Source organism: Protopterus annectens, chromosome 5.part0 (genome assembly GCF_019279795.1).
Source record: "Protopterus annectens isolate FY-2018-M chromosome 5.part0, PAN1.0, whole genome shotgun sequence".
Classification (NCBI taxonomy): domain Eukaryota; kingdom Metazoa; phylum Chordata; order Ceratodontiformes; family Protopteridae; genus Protopterus; species Protopterus annectens.
In genome coordinates this window covers 1,866,036,097-1,866,048,945 of record NC_056735.1, presented here as the reverse complement: position 1 = coordinate 1,866,048,945, position 12,849 = coordinate 1,866,036,097, and the positions used below count along the sequence as shown (strand labels likewise).

Genomic DNA, 12,849 nt, shown 5'->3' with positions numbered 1-12,849 from the left:
GCTGTCCCTTCTTCCATGACGTCAGGGGTATAAAACATGTAGCCGACGCCATTACATTAGTCTTTCTTGCCCGAAGCAGAAGCAGTTTACAAGTGCCGGTCGGCTGACTCCTGAAATTTTCATTTTCGAGTTTCAGATCCAAAGTTGTCAACTAAAAAGCTAAGTACCCCATTGGGGAAACTTTTTCTTGCTCCTTACCTATGTCAGTAAAAGTTAATAATTGCATTACTTGTGGGAAGCAAATACCTCATAAAGATTTCCATTTGTACTGTATTCTTTGCCTAGGCCCTGACCACAACGTACCTTGCTGTCTGTTCTGTGCTTTATTTAATCAACGCACTAGTAAACGTCGTTACATTTTTGCTTCCAAATATTTTGCTCTCGTTTTAATTATCCAGAAATGTCGTCGGTTAGCAATCTGACTACCGGAATACCTAAAACGCTTAGAAAAAGACAGAGACAGGTCGTTGAGGTCCAAAACTGACGGCGGTGCTTCTCCTAAGTCAGTCGCCAGTTTGCCGGTACTCAGTGAGGCGCTTTCGCAGCCTCTGATACCCATTAATTCTGATTCGCAGGCCTCTACTGAGACCCATTCGGAGTCCCATATGCCGTGAGATGCTTCAATTATGGAACCTGCGGATGTCTCTACCTTGGATGGGTCTGGAGCTGCTGTGCAGGCATCAGCTTCTGAGGGTGTTTTTAGGCCTACAGATTTGTATATTAGACCGACGCCATCTTCAAAAATAAGGCCAAAATCTCGATCTATGTCTAAAAGAAATGAAGCCTAGGCCACATGTGCAGGCCCCTATGCCTAAGAAACAAATGATCAAGATGGCTGAAGATTTAATTACTCTGATCAGGGGTACCCACCTCCCCCCCCTTCTAAGAGGCCTAGTCAAGATATTGGCTTTGAATCTTCTGACCAGGATTCTATTTCTTCTGATTCTTCTAATGAACATGAATTGTCTATACCTACTTATGAGGACTCTGATGCAGAAGATTCCATTCCTTCTGATTCCCCCCCCTGAGGATTTTTCTTTTGGGGAAACTTTACATACCTTAAGGGAACATTTCCACTGGGAAAGTCAGTATTTTTATGAATATAAAAAGAAACTTAGAGATTTTCTTCTTCTTCCTCAGCATAGGCCTTTGGCTATACCTCCTGTTCTAGACATTGTTGATGTTTTTTTTAGAATCTAGTATGGCTCCTGATTCTCTGCTCCTTGTAAGCCAGACAGATACAACAGGGTTCCTGACTCCCACAAATTCCTTTTCAAAAATCCTGTTGCTGATCCTGAAACCATTTCTCAGGGTCCCAGGGGCATTAAGGCTTCTACTGCTAAAAATCCTGCCCCTTCTGATAGAGATTCCATGGCGCTGGATAGATGGGGTAAGAAGGTTTACACTTTTGCAGCCTTCGCAATCATGGCTTTAAACTGTCAATTTCATATGCTAAAATATCAACAGCATATCATGGGACTGCTTGGGCTGCCATGGTGGTGCAGCGATTAGATTTGCCGCCTCACAGCAAGAGGTTCTCCGGTTCGATCCTCGGCTGGGGTGCCTTCTGCGCGGAGTCTGCATGTCCTACCTGTGGTTGCGTGGGTTTCCTCTGGATGCTCCGGTTTCCTCCCACATCCCAAAGATATGCTGTAGGTGGATTGGACACTCTAAATTGGCCCTAGGTGTGAGTGTGTGCATGTGTGTGCCTTCTGTGGAAGGTTGGGCTGGCAACTTGACACCGTAAAACTCCACTGCCAATCATGAGCGGACAGTGATCCGCTGTGGCAACCCCTAACCAAGAAAAAGCCAAAAGAAGAATATCATGGGACTGCTCAAACAGATAATTGTGTTAATTTCTGACTGTGTGGAAAATAAAGATTTACAGGATCTCTTGCATTCAGCTGAACAAGTTGGAAAACATACTTTGCAATGTGGTTTTGATTCTTTGGAGGCCTCTTGCAGGGCTGCTGTAACTGGGTCTGTGCTAAGAAGGCATGCTTGGCTCAAAGAGCAAACTCTGCCTGATCATGTTAAAGCAAAAATGTTGGATGCTCCTTTACAACAGGACCATCTCTTTGGTAATAAGGCTGAAGAAGTTTTAAAAAAGATGGAAGATAAAGCTAAATATATGCAAACTGTGAAAGATTTCTTACAAGTGCAACCTCCAAGATTTAATAGGCACTGGCCTACTAAGAACTGGTCCTTTCCAGTTCTTTCGAGAGCCACTCAAGTCAAACCCAGACATTCCAAAGGCTCCAGGTTTCAGTCACAAGGGACTTTCAGAACAAAACAATGGGGTGCCTCCTCTTCCAAATCTGGAAACAACAAGACACCTCCTTATGGTAAGCAGTCTCAATGACTTCCCTTTACACTTACCAAGCACTTACCTTTTAGCCGCCCCTTTGGGGGGAAAACTGGCTCTTCATGCAAGAAACTGGCAACTTATAAACCAGGACAAATGGGTTTTAAATATAGTATCCCAGGGATACAGATTTCATTTCCACACATTGCCAATTCCAAACGGATGGCCAGACCTGCCCCCAAATCAGTGGGCAGAGGCCCAGAAACAAGTACTTTCCCTTATGAGCATGGGGGCTATTCAACCAATACTAGAAGAGGAAAAGGGACAAGGTTTCTATTCAAGACTTTTCCTGGTACCCAGAAAAGACAAATCATGGCGTCCAATTCTGGACTTATCTACTCTAAACACCTTTTTGGACATTCCAAAATTCAAGATGCTGACTCTTCACCAGTTACTTCCTATGCTAGTCAATGATGCCTATTTGGCAACTCTAGATTTAAAAGAGGCTTACCTGCATATCCCAAGCAAGGAATCTTACAGAAGATACCTCTGCTTCAAAGCAGGCTGCTTGCATTATCAGTTCTCTGCACTGCCCTTTGGCTTATCTACTGCACTCACGGTCTTTACAAAGTGCCTGGCTCCAGTAATTGCATTTTGCAGGCAAAGAAATATTCAGATATATCCATACCTGGATGATTGTCTTATTCAGGCAGAAAATAGGGACAGTCTTCTAAAACATCTGCCATTTGTAAAAAAGGTTCTAACTTGTCTAGGGTACACTATAAACAAAAAGAAATCACAACTGGTACCCTCTCAAAAAATTACATTCCTGGGTGCAAGCTTGAATACAACTGCCCAGATGGCTTTCCTTACGCCAGAAAAATAAATTCATTTGGTGATTTACTTCAAAAAGGTGGCCACCAAAACCCTGCTATCTGCAAGACAAATTCTGCAAGCCTTGGGGTTCATGGCCTCCTGCATTATTCTAATTCCATATGCAAGACTGCATATGAGGAAACTTCAGTGGTACTTAAAAAGTTTATGGAGTCAACATTGTCACAGCCTGGAAGCAATGATTCCTATCATATCTTGCCTGCAACTAGAGTTCCTATGGTGGGCAGAGGCCTGCCACCAAAACAAGGGACTGTCATTCACACCACCCCATGCCACCCAAACCCTAACTACAGATGCATCAGACTATGCTTGGGGGGCTCATCTGGCAGGGAAGTGCATTCAGGGCAAATGGAGCCCAAATCAAATGCACCTTCACATCAATCAAAAAGAAATGCTTGCTGTACAGAATGCACTGAGAGCCTTCAAGGACTACCTTCATCCAGGACAATTAATGATAAAGGCAGACAACACCACTGTTATGTGGTACATAAACAAGCAGTGGGGTACACACTCCTACCCCCTTTGCAGACTTGCCATGGCATTGTGGAACATGGCCTTGACCTATCAAGTACAGCTCAGTTCCTGCCAGGAAAGCTGAATACTCTGGCAGACGAACTAAGCAGAAATCTCATAGACCCTCATGAATGGAAACTGGAACCACGGATTTTCAACATGTTGACACGCAAATGGGGGAGCCCAGACATATATCTTTTTGCCTCACCCCAGAACTATCAGTTGGACAAATTTTGCACAAGAACTTATCACAAAAAAGCCTGGAAAGTGGATGCTCTGTCCTTCAGCTGGAAAAACCTATCAGTCTATGCCTTTCCTCCTCTGCCTTTGCTCTCCAAAGTTCTACTAAAAGTCAAACAGGACAAACCAAAAGTTATTTTGATTGCTCCAGACTGGCCTTGCCAACACTGGTACCCACTTCTGCGCAGTGTGTCACACCTTCCACCATGGCACCTGCCTCAGACACCTTACTTACTGTCTCAGCAGAACAGCCAAACTCTGCACTCTCAGCTCCAAACTTTGAATCTTGCAGCGTGGCTAATCACCTAAATTCACCCTTCGCATCCCTCAGGAAACCTGTGACGGATGTCATTTTGTAGGCGAGAAGACCTAGAACTAGAAAATCTTATGCTGACAAATGGAAAAGATTCTGTGCCTGGAATCAATCTCAAGGGATAAGCAAAGCAGTGCCCAACATTCCTCAGATTTTGCAATACTTAACTGAGATGCTTCACAAGGGCCTGTCCTTTTCTTCCATAAAAATCCATGCCTCAGCTATTTCAGCTCATTACAACACAGAACCTCCCCTTTTCTCTCAACCTCTGCTAAAGCAGTATCTCAGAGGGGCCAAAAACTTAAGACCACACAGGAGAGCTATTGGAAAAACTCACTCTCCCTCCTTTCGAGTCAGTTTCTACTGCAGACTTAAAATTTCTCACCTGGAAAACAGCTTTCCTTTTAGCAGTCACTTCAGCTAGAAGAATTTCCGAATTACAGGCTCTTATGGCAGTGGAGCCTTTCTTCATTTTTTATTCGGACAGGGTATCTCTCAGGACCAAGCCATCTTTTATGCCTAAGATGGTATCCAGTGTGGCTCTTAATCAGGCCATTCATTTGCCAACTTTCTTTCCCAATCCACAGAACAAGGGGGAGCGGATTCTGCATTCATTGGATGTACACAGACAACTTAGGTTTTACTTAAACAGGACTAAATCTCAAAGAAAATCTGAACAACTGCTGGTAGCATTTGCTGCAGGAGCAGAGGGAAAGGCTATTTCAAAGCAAACCATTTCCAAATGGATAAGCCATTGTATTATTTTCTGCTATAAGCGCCATGGAAAAACTATCCCCCAGGGGATCAGATCCCATTCCACCAGGGCTGCATCTACTTCAACAGCCTTTCTCAGAGGTGTTCCTACCAGGGACATTCTAGAAGCTGCTACCTGGAGCTCAGTTCATACTTTCACCAAACATTGCCATTTGTCACTTTTTTCTAAATCCAGAGCAGGCTTTGCCACTGCTGTCCTGCAGGGCCTTATAGCTGGTTCTAATGCTGTATAATTCCCTCCACCCAACCATAGCTTTTGTGAATCTGCCCAAATGTAATGACTGCAACAGTGAAACACAAAGAACATAGTACAGTTGTGTACACTTACCATAAATGTAGATGTTCGAGTGTATTCACTGTTGCAGTCCTGGTTACCCTCCCTTCAGCCCCCTATTTTTTCTCTGGCTATACCTCTACTTTCTTTCACTATGCTTAAAAGCCCTTTTGGTGTATTTGCTTTTGGTTGAAGCTATATTTTTTGTGTTTTTCATTTTATTTGCTCCCCATTTGGGGGCAAGAAAAGCTAATGTAATGGCGTTGGCTGCATGTTTTATACCCCTGATGACCTGACATCATGGAAGAAGGGACAGCAACCGATGCAGGACCCAAAACTTTGTTAATCAGGCCGACTGAGGGCAACCTGCCAGCAGATTATCCAAATGTAATGACTGCAACAGTGAATACACTTGAACATCTACATTTATGGTAAGTGTACACAACTGTACTTTCTAAACGCTTTTTCTGTTTTCCCTACATAAAAGCATGTACATTCTGTACACTGTGCAATGTATACTACCCTATTACTGGAACATTGGTAGCATTGTTTTAGACAAATCCCAATATAATATTAGATGAGAGATGATATCTCTCATCTTGTATTATATTGGGATTTAACAGCCAGGCTTGTAAAGACCCATGAGTCAATAGCTTGTAACATCCTGTAAACCTATGCACTTATAACCGTCAATAAAAAAATGTGCTCCTTCCAAAATATACCAACATTGTTTACAATAACCACATGGCTTCATACCTGGACATACACTTTCCTCCTTAAATCTTTCTAAAATATTCTTGAAGTAAACATCCTTCCTGTACACTAATTTAGGGTGGGAACTCAGTTGTTGGAACTGTTCCCTAGTCACCGAAAAAATATTCCAGTTTTTGTGAATGATATTTTTAATGCTGACAAAATCCATACTAGGTCAGAATCACAGCCCTCTCAAATTCGTTACTGTTAACTGATTGTTTATTGTGGTCCTTCAAAACCTTTTTACTAGTCAAAGGATAATATATTTCTTTTTGTCTTTTAAATTTCACTTTATTAACAATAATGTCAGTTAAAAAAAAAAAAAGATTGGATAACCCCTTTTTTGCAACATCCCACTCAACTTGTCACATTCATCATATAATAAATTGTTTTGGGAAACCATCCTGGCTAGCCTGACTATCTGCCCTTTCACCAAAGCCTTCTTTTGGTTTATTTACGTAGACTGAGAGTTTAATAAGAATGGTGATTAATTAACCCTTATTTGGAAGGGAGGGATTTTACTGTTATAAATTACATTCGATGGCTTGTGTTTCATATTCTGATGGTCTCGTTTACCGGGTTGAAAGTGCTTAATTTTTAACTTTTAAATTTTCAGTTTGGATGAGTGTATTTTTGTTGTTCCTTTCCATGTCTGTATTTATTTAGAATTTTTAGTAAATTGTGGTTGATGTGTTCCAGGCTAACAGTTTGATGTTCCTGGTTTATTAGCACTTCTTTACTTGACTGGTCGAGATTTATGACTTAATTACATATAAACAATACAATCCTTCCTGAGAAACACCAGAAAGGTTACACTTAACATTTTAATTGCACGTTTTATACATGTTTTTAATTTTTAATTGTATGGCTTCACATATTTTCCTGCCAGAGGAAAAACATATTTTATAAATGCAATTCCTCATTGAAAATTCTGTTGCGTATTTTACACGGCTTAAATACACCTTACACATGTATTGACAGATGACACATTTTAAATAAATGTCTTTACCTTCGTACCATCTAGACTATCAATTGCTTGAAGTTACAGCAGATCCACTTTGACCCAATTGAGATGCATTTATTAAAATGTGCCAACCATAATGTTAGATCAGTAGATTTGCAGTGTAGCAGTCGTATCACCTTTTACAGTAGACTTGTTGTAGTCCTTTGTTGATCCTATGTCATGTAATAGTGTAGCACATATAAGTTACCCATGGGCTACAGTTTTAAACAAAAGGTGTATACAGAGGCACAACTAGATTACAAACATATCTTTTGAAATCCTTTTCTGATTATGGGTCCTGTAGTAAACACAGTGTGATAGCAGTATAGCATGTGACAAGTATCTGTGGGCTACATTTTGAGAAGCTGCCTATGGAAATGTAGCTAAGTTACAGACTTGTCTGTATAAATGACTTTCTTCGGTGTTAGATTACTGTCAGACAAGTGCCTAGCACAAAGATAAGAACCCCTCAGTTCTCAAATCTTGTGCATGTCTGACCTGAACTACAACTCTTGGGGCATCCCACATTTTTGAATGCTAAGATGATTGTGTGAGCAGCAAGTTGCTCATTTCATCTTAAATAACTTGCGGTTTGCACAAAGTTTCTCAGGCCAACTGGGGAGGGGGCTAAAATTTTAATAGTGTAATGGTAGACTTTTGTAAAATGTGGGAGACTTGTAACATTCCAGTCTTACCAAAGCAAGTATTCCCCAGGCTTACCCCACAGTGGCAGAGTCCATTTATTTGCTGTTTCATGCTGAGGCCTTTCATGTTGCTCATGCATAACTAAAGGTATCTGATGTGGTTAGCCTTTGTTGGATAGTGATATCACACAAAAAGTGCATGTGTTATGCATGTCTTTGTTATAAATAACTGCTTTTATTTTATTGCTATTTTTAGAAAGCTGCTTAAATACACAGGGTATGAAGAGGGAGAGGCGCAAAATGCTACTGGCAGTAATGCATGTGATTTGTTAGCTGTTTTGGTACATGTTGAGAATTGGGAGTATTGCCCACGTGTCTTATCTCTGCTTAGCTTTTACAGATCTTAATTCCAAAGGAAAAACATGATGAAAAGGATGTCATTTTGGAGGTAACATCAGGAAGAACGACTGGAGGTTAGCTATTCATTTTCTGTTTTAGCAGAACCATTTGTTTTCTCAGCTTTTAGTCTAGAAATGGTATCTGGTAGTAATATTAGCTGCAGCATTTCTGCATACTTTACAACTGCTTATGTATCTTCAAACTCAGGCCAGACATTCCTTTGTCATGACTCCTTTAGTCTGTCAAATAGCTTCTCACATTCTGGCCTTCTGTCTCCATGCACCATTAATTTTATCTGTGTCAAGAAACATATGGGTAGGAGGAAGAATGAGTTGCATCATGTTAGTTTTCATTAATCTCACCAAGGCATTTGACTTAATGAACCATAATCGACTCTGTCAAACCTTTCTAAGTGCAGGCATAACTGATAAAGCCATGTGCTGGCCCAAACCCCAATAAAACACTACAAGTTAAAACAGGCTCGTCTTGTCTACCTCTGTACCACAAAAAACAGTACTGTCTTCCCTCCTTTCCAGTGTTTTCATTGGTAACCTTTGCCATTTCATTCCATCCTTACCAGTACTTCTCTGTGGTGATGTCATTGCTGTCTGCAGATCAAATACCTGTGTTGACCTAATTTAAAAAATACTAGAGGCTGACTTAATCATCCTTTACTGTTAACTTTCTAAGTACCAACTAATCCTGAACTTCAAGAAAATAAAAACTAAGTCTATGGGACTTCCCAGAAACTCTGAAAACCCCATCCAAGATTGCAAATCTCTGTCAATACCAACCCTTCCACTGAAACTTTAAAACATTTCACTGACTTGGACTCTGTGTAGACACAGAGCTTAACTTTCAACTCCACATAACAGCAACAAAACAAAATCAACAGTTTTATTGTCTGGGGCTGGAAAATGTCTTACTTTCTTTCTCAAAAGGCAGCATTGCAGTAAGCAAAGGAGTTGTAATGGCCCAACCTGAGTATAGACTCCCCCTAACTGCAGAAGTATACCCCAGAAAGCCTTAACTCACTACAGATCACACCAAAGAAAATATGTATATTTATGTCCCCAGCTTCTAGTTACATACACCACTATCGTCTCTTATTAAAAGTTAACGGCTTCTAGGTAAAAGCAAGCAGAACTATTAGTAGGTTCAGTGCTCTACAAACGTAATAGAGGAGACTCATTTAACCATTTTGGAAACTAACTTCAGATAAGAACATGTAACTATAGCCTAAGGTCTCATAACATCAGCACTGCCTCCCTCTACATCACTCATTCCAAGTCATCAGAAACTAAACACAGCTTTCTAAAATCGATGTGCCCCCCTCTGTGACACCTTGAGAAGCAACTTCTACATCTTCAGAGATGGGTTTAAAAGTACCTTGTAGAATGACAACATGTACATGCTTCATCAAAAACCCTCTTCACTGACACTTATCCCCTCTTATAATGCCATCTCTCTCTTCTCTCGATAAATACTACAGGTTTATTAAACGGTTCTTCAATGCATCTAGCTATCCCTCTTTCTTACCCCTCTCTCCTTATTGTACTCCTCACACATCATTTCTCATTAATCTCATCTCCCGATATACATTTCTGTTTGATACACCCTAACCTTTTATCTGCTGTACTCCTTATTCCATCAGGTAACAAGAACACAGGAACCATAGTATTTTCCCTATCTCTTGGATTGCTTCACTTTTATAAGTGTCTGCATCCAGACATAGATAAATAGATAGGTAAACGGCTGCAGCTGTGAACTTTGCCTATACAAAACTGCAAGAATGATAGTACTTGTTTCCTTCCTTTGTTCTGTTAATACTGTACAGTTGATCTAAATACTGCGTATACAAAACATAGGAGTACTCATAACATATAACTTTTTTGTATGTCTCTTTCCAATACTGGGACCATAAATACTATACTGTGAAAGCCTTTTGTTATGTTTCTTTCTTTTGAGTTGGTACCCCCAGACTGGGTCTGAAAATGGTACAGTGGGATCAGTGCTCTAACCTAAGTAACAAAAACAAAAATAAATAAATAACAATGTGCTAAGAAAGGTTCTAGATCACAGGAATGTCACAGGGACACAGTGGCTTTGGAAAACTGTTGTTTAGTTCGGCTACTTCTCAATCTGGACTATCTTTTTGTTCAGCTTGTGAGTAGTGACTGGGTTTTTGACTTTCCAGTGGCTCAGTGCTAAGGTCTCTCTCTTTCTCTCACACACTCACTCTCGCTGCTTCGGGGACTGAGACTCAAACCTAATCACCATTCACTTATCTACATGGAGTTTACATGTTCTCCTTGTTCGATTTTCTTTTACCTTTCAAAAACATGCTGCATGACTGGGTGCAATAGTGTATATATATATATATATATATATATATATATATATATATATATATATATATATATAGATTATATCATATGTACGTGTATGTATGTATATGTGTGTGTGTGTGTGTGTGTGTATGTATATATATATATATATATATATATATATATATATATATATATATATATATATAATGTGTGTGTGTGTGTATGTGGTTTACCATCACAGTGTCGAGGTGCACATCTGCAAGATGTGCGAAAGGATGTTTTCAATGGTGTGTATTAGCAAAACAAAAGATGCCAAAGACACAAAAGAGCGAATGCCAGTGTGCATTTTCACTTTTGTGAGTTCAGCATTCTGAGTGGAGATTGCAGTACAGTGGGGACCAGGACATATACCCATTCCTTCACTGTAGTGTATCCTTGGAGTTAGTATATATAATTAGCAGGGGTATGGGAGGTGCAGGGGGGCTTGCCCCTTGCAAAACGTGTTTTGAATGGCACCGGATGTTGAGGTATAGCTCGAAAAAATTTCAACAGTTTGATTTTGAATTGTTGACAATTTTTGCAATTCGTTCCTGTGATCGTTTGCTAATGTAAATTTCGACAATGTTTTTCGAGTAAGTCATTACTCGCACAAAACATTTTTGAAATTGTGATGGCAAACACACATATATATATATATTTGTATGTATGTATGTAAATATATGTATGTATATGGATTACCCCTTTTCTGCCAAGTGACTGTTTAGTTGTGATGAGAGGGGGAGTAATTATGTCAAATACCTGTCTGCTTAAGTAGTGTTTATTTTACTGCAGTATCCTATAAAGGCATAACTATAGTATAGATCCAGTAATACAGGGTTTGGGGTCATAGAAGGGTGTTGTTATCTGGGATGAAGAATATTTTGTCAGCGTTATGTGTGAAATTGCATCAGCAGTTTACATGTTTCAGATCACAGAATGTTGCAACTTGGCAACTTTCCCCTATTCTGCACTGTTGTACAGTCTTCAAATAGGGATTTTTTTAAATTTTATTTTGTTTGTCTTATTTATTTATCTTTTATTGACCAAGTTAGTCCCATTATGCTAGTAACCTATTTTAAGGGGAGACTCAAGGTAATATTTATATTAGTAGGGGAAATTTGGCCAGGGCACTAGGGTACTTGCACTTCATTTTTCAATAGGTGCCATGGGATCTTTTACATTTACCTGAACTACCACCAACACAAGCAAATGGGACTTTGGTTTAATGTCTCACCCGAAGGATAAATTCACATTATGTTGATGGGTCTTGAGTTATGTTTTCTTTTCATAAATTGGCTACCACTGTACCAGCAAGTCGACAATGTGACATACAGTCATATTCTTTCAATTTCTGTTAAGCCATATAACACTTATTTAGGGTTGCTAGGATACCAAACTTATCCTAGCCACCCATGAATGCAACACATTGAAAACCCATTTTGGACAATGTGGTAGTATATCACATAGCATGCCTACCACAGAAACATTCACACACACACCTTACATGCTCACCTATGGGCAGTTTGGAGAGGTGGGAGAAAATGTGGCACCTATTAAAAAATCCATGTAGATAGATAAAATGTGCAGACTCTGCACAGAAAGACATCCCAGATGAGAGTGCAAATTGTATGGTACAGGAACACTTAAAAATGCATTTGTCCTTCTCGTTATGGCCCAGATATGTCTGAAAAGAGTCATGACCTAGCCCACAAATAAATAAGTAAACATACAATGCTTTGGTTATATAACCAACTTGTGTCTTCTTCTATGTGTGCATTTCCAAATGTACCACCATCTGTTGCTTGCCACGTTGAAGTGAAGGTGCATTAGCTGTTAACTTTATTTCCATTTTTTTAAAGGAGGAATGGACTGGTGGAATGGTCATTCTGAATTCTGAACTGTTGGCATTGTTTGACAAGACTGGTTTACAGTTTATGGAATGTAGTATTAAGGACAATGTAAGAACTTGGAAAAGGACATTATTAAGTTATGTGAAGAGATTGTGTCTGATTTATAATATTGTCAGTATGAAGTGCAATTTAGGGAAATTTTAGATAGGGGTTGATTTTTAATAAGAATATATTAAGATTCGGAAACACAAAAATTACTGAGAGACAAAATGGCATATGTTAAGAAGGTGTCTCATCACCCACCAAAAAAGTATGCTTCATGCCTATAATAAACCTACTGATGCTACTACTCGGATAGAGGAGCAGTTATTTAATAATGACCTTCCTTTTATTGACTGGGGGGAGGCAGGATATTGTACAACAGGTGGATGACTCCTTTGACTCTCCCTTATAAGATAGGTCCCATACACCCTGGCCACTTAGATGATCTTCTAGATTACAGGGAAGGGGTTTTATGG

General features: G+C 39.8%; 1 protein-coding gene across 3 annotated transcripts in view; it reads left to right on the top strand.

The window, feature by feature from the left end:
- Positions 1-12,849, top strand: part of MTRF1 (mitochondrial translation release factor 1) — a 793,430-nt gene that overhangs the window by 235,314 nt on the left and 545,267 nt on the right. The window contains exon 3 of one of the 3 annotated variants that reach the window (XM_044071696.1): positions 8,105-8,186. The exons of the other annotated variants lie outside the window; for them this stretch is intronic. Within the exon in view, the coding sequence (XP_043927631.1) occupies positions 8,105-8,186 (82 nt within the window). The remainder of the gene's footprint in view (positions 1-8,104; positions 8,187-12,849) is intronic. 3 annotated transcript variants of the gene reach the window in all.